Source organism: Hyla sarda, chromosome 5 (assembly GCF_029499605.1).
Source record: "Hyla sarda isolate aHylSar1 chromosome 5, aHylSar1.hap1, whole genome shotgun sequence".
Classification (NCBI taxonomy): Eukaryota; Metazoa; Chordata; class Amphibia; order Anura; family Hylidae; genus Hyla; species Hyla sarda.
This window is the reverse complement of record NC_079193.1, coordinates 322606378-322628844: the sequence shown is the minus strand read 5'-3', so window position 1 is coordinate 322628844 and position 22467 is coordinate 322606378. Positions and strand designations below refer to the sequence as shown.

The following is a 22467-nucleotide window of genomic DNA, read 5'->3' as shown; positions in this document are numbered from 1 at the left end:
ACATCCAACACCATCACGGTTCATTCCTGGAACTAAATCCTGGGGGGAATTGTCATTGCCCTGGAAATACAGGAGATAAAATCTTAATCTTTGCAGACATGACCCTCCATGTCTTGTACATGTTCACTATAAGCCTCCTAGATTTCTATGATTTCTCAGTATATTCCCTGCTTTATTGTAAACCTGATAGCTTGCTTTTTATTTTTTTATGTTTTTGGAGTAGGATAAGCCAACACCCAGAGACAGAGAAGAGATGAATGAGAAGGAGGGGGCTGTGGGAGGTGGGTAGGGAAGGGGGGGGGGGGGGGGGGTCTAATTTCCTTCCTTTCTTGATGTTTACAGCCTGTCTCCTTTAAGAAGGAAGAGACAGCTCCAGAGGAGGAGTTATGCTGATGAAGGATGGACATTCCCGTAGAGGAGACTGAACACAGAGGGAAGAAGAGGAGAGGCAGGCTGGGCACACACAGGCCTCTCTCCACTTGGGGGATACAAGAAGCTGCTTCCATTTCAGCCCTGGCACGACTGCTACCTGGTTGTTATGAATAAGATCCAATGCCCCTGTGCCCCTGTGGATTGTGTGCCCATCACAGCAGAGCATCTCCTATGCCTGGGTATTAACAGTGCAGGGCTGCTCAGCACCAACACTGGGGACTTAGTGCAGGAGAAGGACCAGGACCCCTGAAGGAGCAGCTCACCATGGTGTGGATCACACAGGGCTCTAGCAGGGCAGGGCTGGATTTCTTGCATTCATTGGTGCTTTTTTGGCAAACCTTGCTTTGGATTGTAAGTGCTGTGTCTGCAGAGCAGCAGTATTTCAATGTAGAGGTAAGAAACACCCCCCACCCACCCCCATGTCTTAATGTAGATGCACTTCTTCCTGCAGCATGCGACTACAACTCTCATAGAAAATGCATGCAAGGCTGCTTTAACCCATTGTGTGCCATGGAGGGTGCTAAAGCATCCCAGAGCATGCTACCAGCACTTGTAACAGGAGCCGCATCTGATGCTACACGGATAGTCACACTGTGCGGCTGTGACCCCCGAGGGCCAGATGTGGAGGGTCACTGCCCCCTGTTACTCTGGGCTTTTGTTCTCACTGGAAGCTGCTGGAGTTCTGGCCGCAGAAACAAGGGAGAAGCCGAGCCCGACAGGGTTGTGTGTGTGCAGCCGGGACTCGCCGCGCTGCCTTGTGTGTGTTTTGTGTTTATTGTTATTTTTGTTTGGATGATATGGAACAATACAGTGAGATACAGTAGCCTCGGCGTGTGATACAGTTACTTTAGAGGGCAGTCTACCCCAGGCATAGTAAACCATAACACATGGCTCTTTGTGTCTTGCAAACAGTTGTGGCTTTGGGTTTTATGAGCTGATAAAGAACAACCCCATGTAGACGGGGCACTGCCAGGAAGCTTCACAGAGGGGCATTTTATAAGAGTTGCAATTACTATCTATCTATCTATCTATCTATCTATCTATCTATCTATCTATCTATCTATCTTCTATCTATCTATCTATCGTCTATCTATGTAAGCAAAAGAATGGTTATATATTGGTTGTGTATTAGCATGTGCTGACCAACTTCTACCTTTTTTGTATATCTATCTATCTATCTTATATCTATCTATCTATCAATATATCATATCTATCTCATATCTATCTATCTTATATCTATCTCATATCTCTCTATCTTATATCTATCTCATATCTATCTATCTATCTATCATATCTATCTCATATCTATCTATCTCATATCTATCTATCTATCTATCTATCATATCTATCTCATATCTATCTATCTTATATCTATCTCATTTCTATCTATCTTATATCTATCTCATATCTATCTATCTATCTTATATCCATCTCATATCTATCTATCTATCTATCTATCTATCTAATCTCATCTCCTATCTATCTACTACAATATCTCTCTCATATCTATCTATCTATCTATCTATCTATCTATTAATATAACTTTCAACTACAGTATCCATCTAGCTATGTATCTATTTATTTATTTATCTACCTATCTAATATATATATATATATATATATATATATATATACATACATACATATTCTACAGTATCTAATCTATCTGTCATACCTATGTCCACCTATTATTATATCTACCTACCTATCAATCTCTTATTATTCTCTATCTATTAATTGCCTATATCTGTATGTTTCTGTCTGTCTCTCTATCCATATCATATATAACTCTTATATCTATCTATCTATATATATATAGAGAGAGAGAGAGAGAGAGAGAGAGAGAGAGAGAGAGAGAGAGAGAGAGAGAGAGAGATAGGAGTGACTGCAGCACACCAGAGTAGCATAAAGTGAAGCTTTAATCCAGCTAAAAGATGGACAATATTTCTGTGGTCTCACACCACCCTTCTCAAGTCAGAGTGCAAGTGATCCAAAGTAGTTTAAATAAGCATAGTCATGTGAAAGCATCATTAACATACATAGGCATAATTAAAGTGACAAGTGCATAATCATAATACATAAGTGTACAATGCGATTGCTGTTAAATATATGAGTATCAAACTGTGTCATTTAAATAAATATAAGTGCAGAGTGACAATAATGCTTGCAGGCGCAGCCACATACAAGGACTTTTTCTTTCCCCTTTTGTTTGGGAGTGCTGCTTTGTTTTTCTATTATCTATCTAACTATCTATCTATCTATATCTATCTATATTCATCATATATAAAGCTCTTATTTATGTTCTCTCTCTCCATCTTTCCATCTATATACTTCCATCTATCTGTCAATCTAGCCATAATATATGGATTATAGCTAGAAAGATAGATATATCTCTTTTATCAATTGTCTGTCTCAGAGTTACCCAACCAGGATGCCTCCAGCTGTTTCAAAACTACAACTCCCAGCATGCCCGGACAGCCTTCGGCTGTCCGGGCATGCTGGGAGTTGTAGTTTTGAAACAGCTGGAGGCATCCTGGTTTGGGAAACCTATTTCAGGGTAAATCTCTGTAAAGGCATAAGTAAATCTTTCTTTGCATATAGAGTAACTGCTGTACTTCTATCCTACCCATTATGGGTCTTTGTATTTCCATTGTTCTGACTACCTTTACTATCACACTGTCAGGACTGGAACAAGCAATAGTCTTCTAGGACATCTTCCCTGCATCCCAATGCCTTACTTTAATATGTCAGCGAAGTAAGGAAAGAATACTGGGTCATGCATGTACAATGCTGGCATGACAACTTAGTTGTGATGGTGCTGGAAATGCGATTGCTGTTAAACACTTCATATGCATTGTAGAAACTTCTCCCTATAAAAGTTACTTTACATCTCTATATTGTATTGGAATGACTACAGAGCCTCCGACCACTTATTTGCATTCAGTGTCAGTGGCGCCAGAGGGAAGCGGTCACTTGTAAAACCATTTGGGGTGGGGGAATGCATTATAAATGGATAGAAAAAAATAAAAACAGATAGAAAAGGTGTAAATATATCTAGAATATCTGCCATAGAAAATAGAGGCACATCTGCTCAGTGGGCCGCCAGCAGTATGACAGCAGAAGAAAAAATTGAAAATAACAGATTGAAAATATTTAAATGTATTCATCCTTGTTTTGCAGACAATTCTATACTTAGACACCGTGAACGCTACTGCATTGGATTGGTGTAATGTTATTTGCGATCTTTATTGTAAGGAAGTGCCAATTTTACACCTCATGGATAGGGGGAGGGGAGCTTTTCCACACTTTTCACTATCACATTTTTTCCCCCCAGTGTCTGGACCCATGATGCCTCTGGGGGACTCTGAGTAGTGTGACTCCATATTGTTGTAGTTACCGACTTTAAAAAGTAAAAGTAGTTGTAAAAAGTAGATGTAAAAAATTCTTTACACATTATATTAGTAATTGTATTATGAGCAGTTTATTCTATACACACACACACATATATATATATATATATATATATATATATTACACTGCAGGAAGATACTATATAAAATGCTTAAATTCTGCTAATGGCAGCTTCTGCGGTAGCCACTGGCACTCCCTAGGGCAGTGTTTCCCAAGCAGGGCACCTCCAGCTGTTGCAAAACTACTTTGGTTGTCTAAGCATGCTAGGAGTTGTAGTTTTTCAACAGCTGGAGGCATACTGCTTGGAAAACAATTAGTGAGCAGCTTCGGTAGCTTCTGCCCTGCATTAGATAGAGTAGACACTGTGTAATCCCTCATTTCTCCAGTGGTGATGCTGTTGTGAAAATTAACAGATAAAGGGGTACTCCACTGGAAAACATCTTATCCCCTATCCCAGCGATCTCTGGTCCGGCAGCAGCGGTGTCCGTAACATGGAAGCTTCACGTCTCCTCCTATAGACATGAATGGAGGGGGCGCTGCGGCTGTAGTCATCCGGCACGGAGCAGAGTTCTCTCCATGTCTGGGGTGCTGCAGTAGATATCGCGAGGGGTCCCCAAAGCCCCCCCCCCCCGCGTTTTGATATATTATCCCCTATCCTTTGAATAGGGGATAAGATGAATACCCCTTTAAGATGAGTTCACACATGGCGGAAATGCTGGGGATTTAAAATGCAGATAGATTGGATTTTATGCTTTGAACTCTTTCTGTTTGGAAGCTGACATGTGGATTTGTCAAATTTTGTAGCGGATTTCACCTCTTTCCTTGAGTTAACAGAAGACAGATGTGCATTGAACCCAGTGATAAACTTTTCTTCAGTTAGCTCCTTGTCCCCCCTCCCCTGGTAACAGCTGCAGGCAGACAGAATTGTATTAAAGGGGTATTCCAGGCAAAAACTTTTTTTTTATATATATCAACTGGCTCCGGAAAGTTAAACAGATTTGTAAATTACTTCTATTAAAAAATCTTAATCCTTCCAAGAGTTATTAGCTTCTGAAGTTTTCTGTCTAACTGCTCAATGATGATGTCACGTCCTGGGAGCTGTGCATGATGGGAGAATATCCCCATAGGAGCTGGACAGCTCCCTGGACGTGAGTCATCAGAAAGCAGTTAGACAGAAAACAGCAACTCAACTTCAGAAGCTAATAACTATTGAAAGGATTAAGATTTTTTAATAGAAGTAATTTACAAATCTGTTTAACTTTCCGGAGCCAGTTGATATATAAAAAAAAGTTTTTGCCTGGAATACCCCTTTAACTTTGTGTCTGAAAAATGGAAATCCAACAATAAGAAGGGAAGGTGGGGCCAAAAGAGGAAGGGGTGGGGGTTGCCCAGGAAGGGGTGGGTCTTAAACGAGAAAAGCTGTGGTCTTGCTCAGAAGGGGTGATCAAGTTTAGAGTACAGGGGTACATGAGTTTAGTCAGCACAAACCATTAGTAAGCCATAAGACTAAACTGCAAAGTCATTTAGCCATGCCCATATAGTCCCAGTTTATATGCTTTCAGTAGTAGTTCTATCCTTCTATAAACAAATCCAATACTAAACATTTTACTGCTGAATTCCATATAACCAAAAGATAACAATAATGTTCTATGCATACATTTTTAGCAGAAATTACATGCTGAAATTCTTGTGTCTTTGTTGATATATATTTTTATACCATAACAATAAAACCACTTGCTTAAAGAGGTTATCCAGCAACATTTTGGGGGCATTCATCTCCACTGCTGGTCTAAATGCATCCCCCGCCAGCGCACAGGATTTATGTAGAGGTGCATGCAACGGAGATTTCATGCCCCCTCTGCGTGAAGCCACTCCCCTTACAAACTCTTCACCACAACGCTCCGCCCACCCACAGAGTGTGGAGAAAACAAGCAAAAATTCTCATCTTTTTTACGGAAGAACCTTCCTTGTGAATAAATTATACTACTTTTTGCTCGTTTTTGCCAACAATCCCTTCCGCTTTTTAATAGAAGAACCCTGACTGTATGATAACAAAAAAAATGATAAATTCTGTAAATTCCTCCCTCACTCCCTTATAGCTTCTGGTTTAATGGCACCTGGTCTCTGCTTAACTTTGTTTCCTGGAGCTGCAGATAGTACATTACGTTGGACCTCAGCCAATCACTGGCCACAGTGATGTCCCTCCCCAGCCTGTGATTGGCTGAGGGGCAGTCATGTATTGTCTGCAGCTCCAGGAAGCAAAGTTCAGTAGAAACCAGGCGCCATAATACCAAAGGCTTCTGGAGACAGAGGGAGGAAAGTACAGGATTTTATTTTATGTTATCTGACAACCTGGGAACTTAGTGAATTTTTTTTTTTTTTTGCTGGATAACTCCTTTAATATTGTTTAGGTTCCCCCCCTGCCGCCCTATCAGCCTATAAGTTGTTAGGCGCACCTCAATGTATCAGACTTGGTTTTTCAGCAAATCCCAAAGAAGCTCCATCAAACTGAGACCTGGGGAATTTGGACTTTACATCAGGTTCCTGAACTCTTTGTTCTGTTCCTCAGACTATTACGGAACAATATCTGCAGTATGGGAGGCCACATTATCCTGCTGAAAGAGGCCACTGAGATTAGGTTATACCACTGCCATGAATGGGTTATCTGGTCTACAGCAATTTTTTGGGAGGTTTTATGTGTCATAAAGTAACATCTAATGCCAGGTCCTAATGCTTAAGAGCAGAGCATTGCCGAGGTCATCACACTGCCTTCTTCCCATAGTGCATCCTGGTGCCACCTTTCCTAGGTAACACAACTGGCCATCCAGGCATCTTTCTTCCATTGTTCCATGATCCAGTTCTGATTCTCATCTGTCTATTGTAGGTGTTTTTTGGTTTGGGCACGTGTCAGCATGGGCACTCCCACCCGTCTGCAGGCACACAGCCCCTTAGGATTGAGCATCGTAGCCAGTATTAATGTTTTCAGCGGTTTGTGCTATAATTGTTCTGTTTGATTGTACCAAAGAGATTAGCCTTCATTCCCCATGCATATCAATGAGCTTTGGGGGTCCACAACTTAATGCTGGTTGTCTTTTGCTGGACCCCTATGGGTTGGTACAAACCACTGCATACCAGGAACACCCCACTTGGCCTGTCATTTTGGAATTGCTCTGACCTAGTTGTCTAGTCACCACAATTTTGCTGTGTTTTCATGGTGCGGTTTTTACCCATGCATCAAAAACACAGAAAAAACTGCACTGTCTGAACACATCCTGATAAGTATTATACAGCATCTGTATGTGTATATTATACAGAAATTCATTTTTGGTCTTGGCTCCATTTCAGTCTACCATTACAGTTAGTGGCTTGAATATAAAATACTTGTACTCTCAAAAGTACTTTAATAGTCCCCTCTACTAGAACGGTTTCTCTCATGCTGACTTCGGGTTGTATTTCAGACATCACCTCTGTGTGAATATGGAAACCTGCATGATATTCATTATTTAACAGACGTCACTAACCTGCTAGCAGGAGCTGCTCAGGAGAATATTGATGCTGATCTTTAGGCTTACGATTCTTGTATGTCACATTTGTCAGTCATATGTTTAGTTATTTATATCAAGACTGAGAAGTAGAACATATCATTTAAGGGCACAGTATACATGAGGGTGCCTCCAGCTGTTGCCAAACTACAATTCCCTGCATGCCCGGACAGTCTTTGTACAGTATCAGCCCTTGAAGGATGATTTTTACCTGCAGGTAACAAATATGGAGCTACTTTACTGATACAGGGTTCAAGAGTCATGCTTCTGTGGTGCGCCACTGAGCGGGGGGGGGGGGGTGGGGGGGGGGGTAGTGATGTGAGGTATATGGGGCAGATGTTGTAGCCCAGGGGCAGATGATATTAACCCCTAAGTGTGCGTGATGCCAGGGCGTAGCACCACTAGCTCTAGTTAGGCAGGGAAAATAATAGTCCAAGGCCAGGTCAGGGTTAACGGTAGCTTTACTGAAGTAGACAGGTGGTACAGTCTTTACAGCTAGGCCAGGATCCCAGAGAGGTGACCAGTAACACATGGGATGGGACCTCGCAGCTTGCTGGGACTTGCAGTGACTTGGACAGACTTTAGCACGGCCACGCTGACTATAATAGCCTTGACTTGACTTGACTGAAGATAGTGACAGCAGACAGAGATGACTTGACTTACGGACTTGTGGCTGTAATTTAGGCTTGAGGCCTCCAGATGTGCTGGACGCTGCCTCTGAGACATCTGGACTGGACTGGACCTCAGGATCTAAGAGAGTGATTGTAGTAGCTCCCCCTCTTATAAAGGGGGGCTGAGCAAGGAGCCCATAGGCTAGCTGCGGGTCATCTGGTCACCTGGTGCTCTCTGGGTAACAAAACATGTGCCTTTATCATGTGACAACATTATCATGTGATCAATAACCATTTGACCATATCAAAGGTCCTTTACACATAATATAAAACTAATTACATTATGGGGGTACATTGCAGGTGAGCCCTGGGGACGTGCAGGGACTCAAGCTGATAGGACTGTGGGATGCATATCCCGTACTGGGACATCAAACTTCAATGGTCAAAAACTTATGGGCACCTGTCCATTGTGTACATTGTGTTCTTATAGTGTACACAGAAATACCTCCTGAATATAATCCCTTATTACGACTCCTTGCAGGTTTGCTGCTTGGATCAGGGCTGCTATTGTTATGTAACCACTTTCTTAGTTCCGTGCTATGTAAAGATTGGGCAAGGATAAACGCACCATTTATCATGTATGGGGTCTTTCCAACTCCTGCTACAGATGATGTCAGGCAGTCGGGTTTCAACATACCTGATGTTTTTTGCTGTAAGGAAATATAAGAGATTACCAGAGATGTCTGGCAGCAGCTTATTCTCTTCTCTCTGTTCAAGACATCCACACACTTGGCTGAGCCAAGCAAGCAAGTTTATGAGGGGTCTTGAGAGAAAGCGTGGCGTGACGTCACAAGGGGTCCGGAACCCAGCATGCAGAACAAAAAGTTCAGAATGCCGGGGTGGCTTGCAGGAGATTGCAGGTGGTCCCAGCAGCGGGACCCTCCCAATCAGACATCTTATCCCCTTTCCTTTGGATAGAGGATAAGATGTCTAGGGACTGAGTACCCCTTTAATGCTAAGTATTCATAATAGCCTTCAATCTTGTTTGAACATTGCATGCTATTGCAAATCTTCAGAGTGGACTGTAATGTAAATGCCCTGGTTGGAGGAAAGAACAGATACCACCGTTTTTGAGATATGGCAGCCGGATCCGGCGGGAGCAATTAAAACCGTCTGCTCCTGTATCTTCGCCTCACCCCATTGACTTAAAGGGGTACTCCGGTGAAAAGCTTTTTTTTTTTTTTTTTAAATCAACTGGTGCCAGAAAGTTAAACAGATTTGTAAATTACTTCTATTAAAAAAATCTTAATCCTTCCTGTACTTTTTAGCTGCTGAATACTACAGCAGAAATTGCACAGTGCTCTCTGCTGACATCTCTGTCCATTTTAGGAAGTGTCCAGCGTAAAAGGAAATCCCCATAGCAAACATATGCTGTTCTGGACAGTTCCTGAAATGGACAGAGATGTCAGCAGAGAGCACTGTGCTCATGATGTCAGCAGACAGCTCTGTGTTTCAAAAAGAAAATAATTTCTGCTGTAGTATTCAGCAGCTAATAAGTACAGGAAGGATTAAGATTTTTTAATAGAAGTAATTTACAAGTCTGTTTAACTTTCTGGCACCAGTTGATCAAAAAAAAAAAAAAAGGGTTTCACCGGAGTACCCCTTTAACCCCTTCCCGCAAATGGACGTTCATAAACGTCCTAAGTGCGGTCCATGTCTATAACGCGGGGTCATAGCGGGATGGTCCCGGCGCCTATTCACAGCCAGGACCCGCAGCTCGTTCGGCCACGCACTATTAACCCTTTCCGATGCGCCGCATCGAAAGTGAAACTAAATGCGTCCTGGCTGCTTAGTCGGGCTGATCGGGGTAATCGCAATAAAATTGCGAGGCCCCGATCAGCTACCCGGAGAGAAGAAGATCTCTTACCTACTCCGGCGGCGTCCGGGCTCCGATTGATTACTCCCAGCCTGAGTTACAGGCTGGAGCAATCAATCACCGATTTCACTGATTGTTGCCATACAACGGCAAGGCAGCAGTCTGTGAATGAAATCAGCCATTGCAAGCTGATAGGTCTCTATGGCACCTATCAGCTTGCAAAAAAAAGCCCTTTCAGGTATTCCCTTCTGAATTAATAGTTTAAATCACCCGGCATTTCCTAGTAACAAAATAAAACAGTGTAAATAAAAATACACATATGTGGTATCACGGCGTGTGGAAATGTCCGAATTATAAAAATATACCGCTTTTTAAACCGCATGTTCAATGGCGTACGCGCAAAAAATTCCAAAGTCCAAAATAGCGCATTTTTTATCACTTTTTATACCACAAAAAAGTTAATAAAAAGTGATCAAAAAGTCTGATCAGAACAAAAATGGTACCGCTAAAAAAAACTTCAGATCATGGCGCAAAAAATGAGCCTTCATAGCCCCCTGAACGCAGAAAAATTAAAAAGTTATAGGGCTCAGAAAATGACAATTTTAAACGTATACATTTTCCTGCATGTAGTTATGATTTTTTTCTGAAGTAATGCACAATCAAACCTATACAAGTAGGGTATCATTTCAACCATATGGACCTACAGAATAAAGTTAAGGTATCACTTTTACCAAAAAATGTACTGCGTAGAAACGGAATCCCCCAAAATTTACAAAATGGCATTTTTTCTTCAAGTTTGTCGCACAATGATTTTTTTTTCCGTTTTGCCTTGGATTTTTCGATAAAATGACTAATAAGCCATAATACAGATTTTTAGGTGTAAAATTGAAAGGGTTATGATTTTATTAAAGGCAAGGAAGAAAAAACGAAAATGCAAAAACATGAAACCGCTCAGTCCTTAAGGGGTTAAATGAGCCGAATGGAGTCAGAAAGTGACTCCGGTCGGCTCATTTTTGAACCTTATCAGTTTTATTGCCAGACAAAAATCCATGGCAGACCACGGATTTCACTCCGGCAACAAAAATGGATACGGTCCAAAAATTAGCCAACCGGAGTCACTATCTGACTCCGTCCTGCTCATTGAAGTAAATGTGGTGCCGCGTGGGTCCGGCAGAGATACATAGCAACCATTTTTTACATTCTCCCTCCGGATCCGGCTGCGGTATCCTTAATTGATCGGATGTATAGAAGGCTAGGGACCCCATAGCAATGAACAGACTGGGCCCTCAATTATGTGCTACATTTTGCTGCCTAAAAATAAAAGGGTCTGAATTCTTGCTTCCCCCACCAAGCATATTCTATGACCACTGAGCCAGTCCTATCCAGGTGTAACTTGTAGCTTATGAGCCCCAATGCAAAATCTGCAACAGGGCCCCAATTCATTTATAGAGAACCAAAACCATAAGGCTAGGTTCACACTGTGGAATTTCTGGGCAGAATTTCTGGCGGAGATCGAGACGGCGGCACTAGGACCGTGCAGTCTACATTGCCATCCCCATAGATGGCAATGCATTTCTGAGCAGATCTCCCAAAAGATCCACCCAGAAATGCATTGCAGTCTATGGGGGCAGGAATGCAATCTGCTCGGTCCTAGTGCCGCCGTCTTGATCTCCGGCAGAAATTCTGCCCAGAAATTCCGTAGTCTGAACCTAGCCTAAGTGTCATGCTCTACTAGGGCTTTTCCCCTCTTGTCTCAAAGGGTCCCTTAGTATCCTTACAGGAGTGTCTTTGGTTGTCCTCATCCAGCAAGTTTCGTTATACAGGTTTTTAAGTGAAAATTTTAAAGAAAAAAAATTATATTTCTGTGAAATGACCTGTTTTAAACAGACATGGATTTTTTTTCTAGAACGTTTAGAACTATTTAAAAATGACTTGGTAAAAATCTCCCGGAAAGCAAAATAGTTGATAATGTGATTATGAGGAAAATTGAGCAGCATGGAAGACACGAGCGAGATCAATATCTGCAAAATGTCCTGTCGTGTAGCCTATAGGAGACAACTAGTATGTTGTGTTGTAATAAAAAAATAGATAGTCGCCTCGCTTGGTAGATCTGTCTTGTTGATCCCCGGGTTGGCTAGCGTTGAAGGATGAGTATAATGTGAGTTCTATAGATTAGGATTCATGTGTACATGGATCATACAGTAAATGCGGATGTCTTTAGTGTGATCCAGAGGAATCGAGAAGGCAAGCGTCTACTGCTCATAGGTCCTTTACCAAAGGGAGCACTTACCTATGTTTATTGGGGGGAGATTTATCAAAACCTGTCCAGAGGAAAAGTTGCTGAGTTGCCCTTAGCAACCAATCAAATCGCTACTTTCATTTTTCATAGGCATTGTGAAAATTGAAAGAAGCGATCTGATTGGTTTCTATGGGCAACTCAGCAACTTTTCCCCTGGACAGGTTTTGATAAAACTTCCCCCATTATTCCTCTGTATCCTAGGTCTCCAAACTTTGGACCTCCAACGGCCAACGGCTGTCCGGGCATGCTAGGGGTTGTAGTTTTGCAACATCTGGAGCTCCAAAGTTTGAAAGCCACCTCAGTCCTACCCTTAATCCCATAATACGTGGTGTTACCCCGGGCAACTCCTCTAGATTTCACAGTTCATTTTTCGTTCCTTCATTTTCCTATTCCACATAATTTTCTACATTTTTGAGGTATGTTCACACTACGCAATTGCTGCGCAGAGTTACGACAAATCCTTCAGTGCTTGAACCTCGCTGACCTGTGCCGTCACCAGCCATGGCAATGCAGTCCACATGTAATGTTTATTGTTTTGGCGGATCAAATTCAGAGGCGGAATTCACTAAGAGAAAGGCTCATTCACACCAATGTTAAGGTTCATACACCAGATTTTCCGAGCGCAGTTCTGTGGGCGGAAATTCGGTAGTGTGAACATACCCTTACAAGGGAGTCATTTAAATGACTGACCGGCCATGTCCTACATATAGACAGACTGTGTGCGGCAAAGCAAGAGGCGTTGTTTGTGACTGACTCCTTGTTCCAACTCAAAAAGGGAATACTTAGTGGGGGAGATTTATCAAAACCTGTCCAGAGGAAAAGTTGCTGAGTTGCCCATAGCAACCAATCAGATCGCTTCTTTCATTTTACAGAGGCCTTTACAAAAAAGAAAGAAGCGATCCGATTGGTTGCTATGGGCAACTCAGCAACTTTTCCTCTGGACAGGTTTTGATAAAATCTACCCCAGTAAGTGTACACGCTGTGTGACATCTGTACGCCCTAAGGAGGTGATATAACAACAGGTGTGCGTCTGGAAAATTGCCTATGCTGTGCATTTTTATTTTGCGCCAAAGTTATCATCTAGTTTTGCACTATTTTCATGATGTGTCTGTGCCAACTTCGTCATTTTTCTTGCGTTTCCAGGGGGCAAGTTTAGTAGAAGCGCCGGTTGGTGCGTTGAATTGATTACATGCACAAAATGTAATATTTGTGCATGTTTTTGCGCACACGTACTAGAGTGGACCAGCTGACACAGGAATGCAAAATCCGGGGGCTTCTTGTCATGTGCGCAAATTTATGAAGTGATGCGCGGAACATAACACATTTGGCGTAGCAGCTGGGAAAAGCACACACTTGCGCAGGAGGTTTTGCATCGTGCCAAACATCTTAACTAAAGAGGTTGTCCAAGGATAGAAATACAGGGCTAATTTAATAAACAGCACCATCCCTATCCTCAGGTTGTCTTTGGTATTACAACTTGGCTCCATGTATGTACTTTAAATGGCACTGAGCTGCAATACCACACCCAACCTGAGGACTGGTGTGGCGCTGTTTTTAAAATAAATCTGCTTTATTTTTCTTATCCCGGACAACTCCTCTCATGATAAATTCCTCGCTGTGTGTTTTATTTTGCGCATTGACCTGCACCAAAGTTATCTTCTAAATTTGCGCTTTTTTAATCTTGTCTGATCTGGCTTCGCCATTTTTCTTGCTGTACTCTTGGTTTGCAGATGCACTGGAGCACTGACTTGATCATTTTGCAAATGTTCTCCAGTGACAGACTGTGTGAGCTTTCCTACAATATAATTTTTTTTCCTCCCTGCTATTTGCGCAAATATATAATGTGACCTGCGCTACAATAAATTTACGCCTAAGGGTACGGTCGCACGTAATGGTCCCACGTTGTGCTACGCAGTGGCCAGTACGCTGCGTATCCTGCGATGAGCGTACACACAGGGCTACCCCTAGGTGTTCAGTGAGGTTTGGGGGCGGGGCCGCACATCACAGTCATGCCGGCGCGTTGCCCTGCCACCAAACCTCACTGAACACTCAGGGCTGCCGCCGGGTTGCCCTATGTGTATGCTGATCGGAGAATACACAGCGTATTGCCCTCTGTGAAGCACATTTTGCGCAGAGTGAAATACATTGCGTAAGCGCTACGTGGGACCCTACCCTAAAAGTAGATAAGATAAGGGGTTGTTGTCATAGGGCAATATAGGTCATACTACGTAGAGCGCAGAAACGTGCTTCCCTGGTTCCTCTGAATGCTTCCTTCGGAAATATAAAAATATATACATCGCATGAGAGATTTGTACATCCTGTTGCTTTTTTGTCAGGAAATGGCAATTGTTTGACCTCAAACTGGCCCGAAGCCAGCGACCACTGCAGACAGAGAGACAACGGCGAGGCAGCGGTATACTGCGCTGTATGAACAGAGCCGACTCCCTACTCATCCGAGTGTATACTGTAGTAAGATGTCTTACTTTACTATCTAGAAGGAAATCCACAACATTTAAGGCACAGAAACATTTACTGTAATATACTACAGTGTTTGCCAGCCAGGGTGCCCCCAGCTGTTGCAAAACTACAACTCCTAGCATGCCCGGACAGCCTTCGGCTGTCCGGGCATGCTAGGAGTTGTATTTTTTGCAACAGCTGGAGGCACCATGATTGGAAAACACCAGTGTAGCATACAAAAAATTCACAACATTTTAATTGAAACTGTTTGCAATACATACAGTGATCCCCACTGGTGTTTGTTTAACCTCTTAAAGGGTACTTTGCTGCTAGACATCTTATCCCCTATCCAGATGATAGGGGATAAGATGTCTGATCCCGGGGGTCTCACTGCTTCGAACGACACGCGCCCTCCCATAGAAATAGATAGTGGGGACATGGCGTGACGTTACGAGGGGGGTGGCCGTGATGTCACAATTACGGCCTCTGGCTCCGGGCGTTTTGAACAAAATGTTCAGAACGCTGGAGCACCAGAGTACCCCATTAAGCACACAGGACGTACGGTTCGTACTCGGTGGGTCCAGGTTGCTATCAGCAGCCAAGACCCACAGCTAAAGTTAAATGTGGCATCTAAGTGCGGTAAATATGAATGCCAGTTAGCTCAGAGGACTAATCAGGACAACCGCTAAAAAAATGGCGGGGTCCCGATCAGTTGAGAGGACGGGCGGAGGTCTCTTACCTTCCTCCAGCTCATCTGATCGGCCCTCCATCACTACTGGAAGCCTTAGCAGTATTAATGGAGCACAGAAAACACTGATCAATGCTGTGCTATGGCACAACATTATTGAGTGTATGCAACTGTAAGATTACTGGCAATAGTCTCCTATGGGGACTAAAAAATAGTAAATAATATGTTAAAAATGTTTTGATTAATGTGAATAGGCCCTTCCCTAATAAAAGACTGAATCACCCCTCTTTTCTCATTTTTCAAATAAAATATTGTAAACAAAAATAAACATAAACCTATTTGCTGTCGCCACGTGTGTAAATGTCTGAACTATTAAAATATAATGTTAATGAAATCCAAGTCCCATCCAAACAAAAAAATGATGCCGTTAAAAACTACAGATCACGACACAAAAAATGAGCACCTATACATCCTTGTGTATAAAAGAGTAAATAAAATAAAAGAGTTATAGGGGCCAGGAGAGGACAAAGTGAAGCATACAAATTTTTGTACAAAAAGTTTATTATTTTTTTTAAACTGGTTAAATAAAACAAAATCTATATAACTTGGGCATCATTGTAATTGTATGGACCTACAGAATGAAGATAAGATGTAGTTCTTTTACAAAAAATAACTGTACAAACGGAAACTTCCAAAAGTCGCTAAATTTTTGTTCTTATGTATATATTTTTTTAAAGCTGAGCAGCACTAGTTAGCTCCCTTTGGGTGGGAGGAGGGAGTGTATATATTATGTAGCCACCTATATGGTTTTATAACGTATACAGTGAAGAGAGTGATATTTACCATCTCGCCCTGGTCCGAGTGCCTTCTTGTGTAGCTCCCCCCTCCCATGAGGCCATCGCTAGAGGCTGGGCTACACAAGAAGAGGCCTGGACCAGCAACAAAATGATAAGTATCACTCTCTTCACTGTATACATTATGCAGCCATATAGATGGCTTTATAATGTATACATCCCCCAAGGAGTTAAATAGCGCTGCTTAACATTGCTAATTAACTTATTCCTTACTGGATTTGTTGATTTACATTACTCTTTCACTGCCGGCAAACCGAAATTTCTGAAAACTTGCTGAACTCTACTTATGGTTAATGTAGTATTTCCCAACCAGGGTGCCTCCAGCTCCATGCTAGGAGTTGTAGTTTTGCAACAGCTGGAGGCACCCAGGTTGGGAGACTTTGTGCTAAGGTAAAGAGCCACTTGAGTATTTTTTCAGCTCCTCAAGATTGTTTTCCAGCTGTACTTAGAGAATAATAGAAACAAAGGCTGCGGTGTAAATGAGCAGAAAAGAGTGAGCTTAACATGACATTACCCTATGTGGTGGAAAAGTGTCACAACAGTTTACCACTAATCCTCAGCAGAAGTGGAGCCGGTGACTCCGATATGGCAACCTCGCTATAGATCTCTCTCCGGTGAATACTCCCGAGGAAGAAAAAAGGCAGATTTATAATCTGAAAGAAGTTATGTAACATGTCTTTTATTATCTCCAATAACACAGCAGGACGCTGCTCTCCTAGCTCATAAATATAGAGAGAAAAATAAAATTTCTTCCACTCAGCAGATCAGAAACTGTACATGGACAAGATGATGTATAATTCAGGAGCCCAACAATTCTAGGAGGCTATTTTAACAGAAATGTGCATGGATTTTCGGAGAGAGCAGGTTGGCGCCATTTGGTAGAAACTATGGAAGAAATTTATTATGTAACTTGCCGGTCTAAAGCAAAAATAGGTCTCAAATTTATTAAAGGGAAAAACATTTTTTTTTTTATCAACTGGTGTCAGAAAGTTAAACAGATCTGTAAATTACTTCTATTTAAAAATCTTAATGCTTCCAGTACTTATCAGCTTCTGTTTACTACAGAGTAAGTTCTTTTCTTTTTGAATTTCCTTTCTGCCTGACCACAGTGCTCTCTGCTGACACCTCTGTCCATTTTAGGAATGATCCGGAGTAGGATAGGTTTGCTTAGGGGATTTGCTCCTACTCTGAACAGTTCCTAAAATGGACAGAGGTGTCAGCAGAGAGCACTGTGGTCAGGCAGAAAGGAAAATCAAAAAGAAAAGAACTGGAAGGGTTGAGATTTTTAAATAGAAGTCATTTACAAATCTGGCACCAGTTGATTTAAAAAAAAATATTTTTTCCAGTGGAGTACCCCTTTAACACTCTTCCAAAAAGTAGGCAGGGCTTTGTGTGTGGGGGGGGGGGGGGGGGGGGGGGGGAATGGGTCCCGCTGCTGTGCACATTTATTATAATTCATTAATTTGGTCAAAAATCTATGTCAGTTCCTGGCTGGAATAGATCATGGCACTCAGAGTGTCAAAGATGTGGCCAAATTATTAGGAGACCTTCATCTCTTAAAGGGGTACTCCACTGAAAAACATTTTTTTTTATTTTTTTAAATCAACTGGTGCCACCACTGTCCATTTTAGGAACTGTCCCGAGTAGGAGCAAATCCCCATAGCAAACCTATTCTTCTCCAGACAGTTCCTAAAATGGAAAAACGATTTAGTTGATAAATCAACTAGGTACCAGTCCTCAAGGTATATGTAAAAGGAGGTTAGTGGAATGTAAAGAATAAGAATAGATGGAGATCCAGATATTAATTGAAAAATATAATATATTTATTAAAGGTGATGTTATTCGCTGGTATCTAGTGTCCCTGCAGGGCCCTTGCATGGGGCAAAAGGCGCAGCGTAGAATAATAAAAATATATAAAATCAATGACTTAATAATTTCAATAGAGAGAATAAAATAAAATAGAATAAAACTTGCATCTATAGTTCATCCAATGTTGGCATCAATAATAATCAGTTAACAGTGTGCTTAACTGCTCAGTCTCTTATAAGCACGATGTGATGCCGATAGCCAAATACACTGTCAAATAACGGCTTGTTGTAACAGTTGCAGTGTCCAATCTTAATGAATTAGCCGATGGTAGTGCAGTGTAACAAACTGTCTCACAGATGTGAAGGATAATGAAAGTCCGGTGCACAGCACCACTCACCACCCTTGCGACCACTGGTATTGCTGGTATCGGCAGAGGAGCTGTTTCGGTGATGTGGCACGGAGGTGTCAGGCCTCCGGCAGTGAAGGTCTGTATCTCCTGTGTCCGGCAGCGTTATAGGTAGCGCTGGAGTTGTCCTCTCCGCAAGGTCCGCGGCTGGCACGGATGGCACCGGCCTCATAGGTAAGCCGAAGGTCCTTGGCTGGTGGAATAAAGCGGTGCGTTCAAGGTAGCGGTGGGAGTGTGTGCAGCGCGCCCCGTGTAGTTGAGCGCTTGCACGCGCGCAGAGTGGCAGTGAAGCCGCAGTGGTCCCAATATTGGGGGCTTCCAGCAGTTTCAAATAGAGTTCAATAAAGTTTTATTCTATTTTATTTTATTTTATTCTCTCTATTGAAATTATTAATTCATTGATTTTTATATATTTTTATTATTCTACGCTGCGCCTTTTGTCCCATGCAAGGGCCCTGCAGGGACACTAGATACCAGCGAATAACATCACCTTTAATAAATGTATTATATTTTTTCAATTAATATCTGGATCTCCATCTATTCTTATTCTTTACATTCCACTAACCTCCTTTTACATATACCTTGAGGACTGGTACCTAGTTGATTTATCAACTAAATCATTTTTCTGTACTATTTAGACCTTTGGGTGAAGGTAACACCAGTTAACCTCAGGTATATTTACCCACTGAGAGAGCTACACCTTCTTTTATCTATTTAGTTCCTAAAATGGACAGAGGTGTCAGCAGAGAGCACTGTGGTCAGTCAGAAAGGAAATTCAATAAGAAAAATAACTTCCCCTGAAGCATACAGCAGCTGATAAGTAATGGAAGGATTAAGATTTTTAAATAGAAGTAATTTACAAATCTTCTTAACTTTCTGGCACCAATTGATTAAAAAAAATGTTTTCGCGGGGAGTACACCTTTAAAGGGCCACTCCAGCATAATGCTATATTCTTCTCTAGCCGAGCTCGACGAACTTTCGGAACGTGTTCAGTTCAAACCAGCAATGAAGAAACTAAGTTGCTCCTTAACTTGTTGGGCTGATTCCTATACACGAGTCCAGCAGGGAAAGAGTTAACTAGCGCTGCTATTTTTTTTCCTCCCCTAAAATAAATAAAAAACAAAAAGCTCCAGGCTAAAAAAAATTCACAAGTAGTTTGTCATGTTACTCACAATAGTATTGAAGGTTGGAGGCTAGTAAGGTAGACTTGCTAAGTGAAAATATTGATTATGTTTATTGACCAAGGGTTAAATGTCTTTTAGGATTAATAGGGGTCATAGGAAGTGCAAAGGTTGCAATTGACCTTGGACTTTCTCCACTTCTGGGCATGAGTGGGTCTACAACATCCCCATCATTCTTTGGATGCGATGATCTATTAATGTGGGTAGGGGGCACACACCGTACCTCCTTTTATTAGCCATATTAAACATCTGTAAACAAAGATGGCCTCTTACTCCAACAGACCAGACCTATCCAGTTATGGCACGTCTACTGATATTCATGACTGATGTTGTAGTATTTGCTAGTAACATGACATCTTGTGTTCATTTCTATTGTGTAGAGGTTATGTTCTGCCATTTCATCTCATAGGGAACAGTATAAAACGAAAAGTGAGCAGCAGCTGGTTGCGGTTCATTGTGCCTCAAGGAGGAAAGACACATCTGCAAGAGGTTCTTCTCGAATGCTAAGGGTGATGTCTCCATAAATTCAAACTAGTTTATGGCCACCCCTTTATAAAACTGCAATGCATTAAAAAGTCAGAAAATATGACCTTAAAGGGGTACTCCAGTGGAAAATTATTATTATTAATTTTTTTTTCAAATCAACTGGTGCCAGAAAGTTATTAAGATTTGTAAATTACTTCTATTTAAACATCTTAAAGGGGTACTACTGTGGAAAACTTTTTTTTTTTTTTTTTTTTTTTTAAATCAACTGGTGTCAGAAAGTTAAACAGATTTGTAAATCACTTCTATTAAAAAATCTTAATTCTTCCAGTACTTTTTAGGGGCTGTATACTAAAGAGAAATCCAAAAAAAGAAATGCATTTCCTGTGATGCCCTGACCACAGTGCTCTCTGCTGACCTCTGCTGCCCATTTTAGGAACTGGAGAAAATCCCCATAGCAAACATATGCTTCTCTGGACAGTTCCTAAAATGGACAGCAGAGGTCAGCAGAGAGCACTGTGGTCAGGACATCACAGGAAATGCATTTCTTTTTTGGATTTCTCTTTAGTATACAGCCCCCGAAAAATTCCTGGAAGGATTAGGATTTTTTAATAGAAGTGATTTACAAATCTGTTTAACTTTCTGGCACCAGTTGATTTAAAAAAATTTTTTTCCACGGAAGTACCCCTATAATCCTTCCAGTACTTACCAGATGCTGGATGCTCCAGAGGAAGTTGTGTAGTTCATACCAGTCTGACCACAGTGCTCTCTGCTGACACCTCTGTCCGTGTCAGGATCTGTCCAGAGCAGGAGAGGTTTGCTATGAGGATTTGCTTCTGCTCTGGACAGTTCCTGACATGGACAGAGGTGTCAGCATAGAGCACTGTGGCCAGACAAAAAAGAACTGCACAACTTCCTCTGGAGAATACAACAACTGATAAGTACTGAAAGGATTAAGATTTTTAAATAGAAGTAATTTACAAATCTGCTTAACTATCTGGCACCAGTGGATTTGAAAAAAATGCATTCTCCACTGGAGTTTCCCTTTAAATGCCGGTTTCACGTGTACAACCTAATAATTTCACCATTGCTCCTCTGCATTGTAGATGAAAAATGAACCCTTATAAATATCCTACTAGACAAGCCATCTAGAACAGTGGTCTCAAACTGCGGCCCTCCAGATGTTGCAAAACTTCAACTCCCAGCATGCCCGGACAGCCAACGGCTGTCCGGGCACGCTGGGAGTTGAAGTTGTGCAACATCTGGAGGGCCACGGTTTGAGACCACTGGTCTAGAAAGACCAAGAGTAGTTTGAACCCGGTGCCTTGCCGCAGTGCATCATGGTTATGAATTAAGCAGTGCAGGTTCTTTATTTGTTTTCGTCGCCCCAAGGTTATATTTCTGCATGAATCTCGGCCGCAAGTGTAGTTACTTTAATTTTCACTATGCCCAATCCATTTTTGTTACTCTTGATACAAGTCGACCCTCAATGAATCTTTCCACTGCGCTGACCATGTAACATTTTACAAGTTTATTTTTATTTTTTTTATTTTTTTTTACAGATTAAAGCTACATATTGACTACTGTTTGAGTCGCTCTCAAGTAGCTGACAGTCTGGCCATTTAATGGAGATGTAAATGCTCTTTTGTTAGAGATTACGGGCCCTTAGTGGTTTCATGCTGACGTCTGAATGAAGCCGATTCTCTCCATGTCTTGCAGTCGTTCCCCGGGGGGTTCGAGAGTGCGTTGGCTTGGAGACTTTGAAATTTGGACTCTCTAAGACTATATTTATTTTTGATTGGATGTTTATTTAAGCAGGAAAACATATATTTTGTAAAGAATGCGGCCTGGCCAGCTTCCAGAAAAATTGTGACAGATTTACTAGTCAGAAATGATAAGGTTATGTATGCCCAGCGTGGTAAAGGAGCCTTATTGTTTGTTGCGAGGCTGGAGGAAAATACGCTACTTATGTGCTGTGAAATGTTACAAGTGCAGACGAAAGGAAATCTGATTTATTAGGAGAGGGCTATATGTACGTACACCGATCACACATGCAAACTAGGACCGCGGTAATCCATCCATCAGCGAGTAAAGTCTAGTAGGCGGGTGTCTGCCATTGGAGCTAATTTATAATCCAAAAAGTAGTTAAAGGGGTACTCCCGTGGAAAACTTTTTTTTTTAAATCAACTGGTGGCAGAAAGTTAAACAGATTTGTAAATTACTTCTATTAAAAAATCTTAATCCTTCCAGTACTTTTTAAGGGCTATATACTACAGAGGAAATGCTTAACTTTTTAGATTTCTCTTATGTCATGACCACTGTGCTCTCTACTGACATCTCTGTCCATTTTAGGAACTGCCCACAGCAGGAGAAAATCTCCATAGCAAACATATGCTGCTCTGGACAGTTCCTTAAAT

The 22467-nt window shown here is 41.7% G+C and overlaps 1 protein-coding gene across 1 annotated transcript in view; it reads left to right on the top strand.

Annotated features, from left to right (window-relative positions):
- The first annotated feature begins 406 nt into the window (after window positions 1–406).
- The window catches only part of MMP16 (matrix metallopeptidase 16), a 259480-nt gene continuing 237419 nt past the window's right edge, over window positions 407–22467 (top strand). The window contains exon 1 of the mRNA XM_056522300.1: window positions 407–825. Within this exon, the coding sequence (XP_056378275.1) occupies window positions 697–825 (129 nt within the window). The 5' untranslated portion in view covers window positions 407–696. The remainder of the gene's footprint in view (window positions 826–22467) is intronic.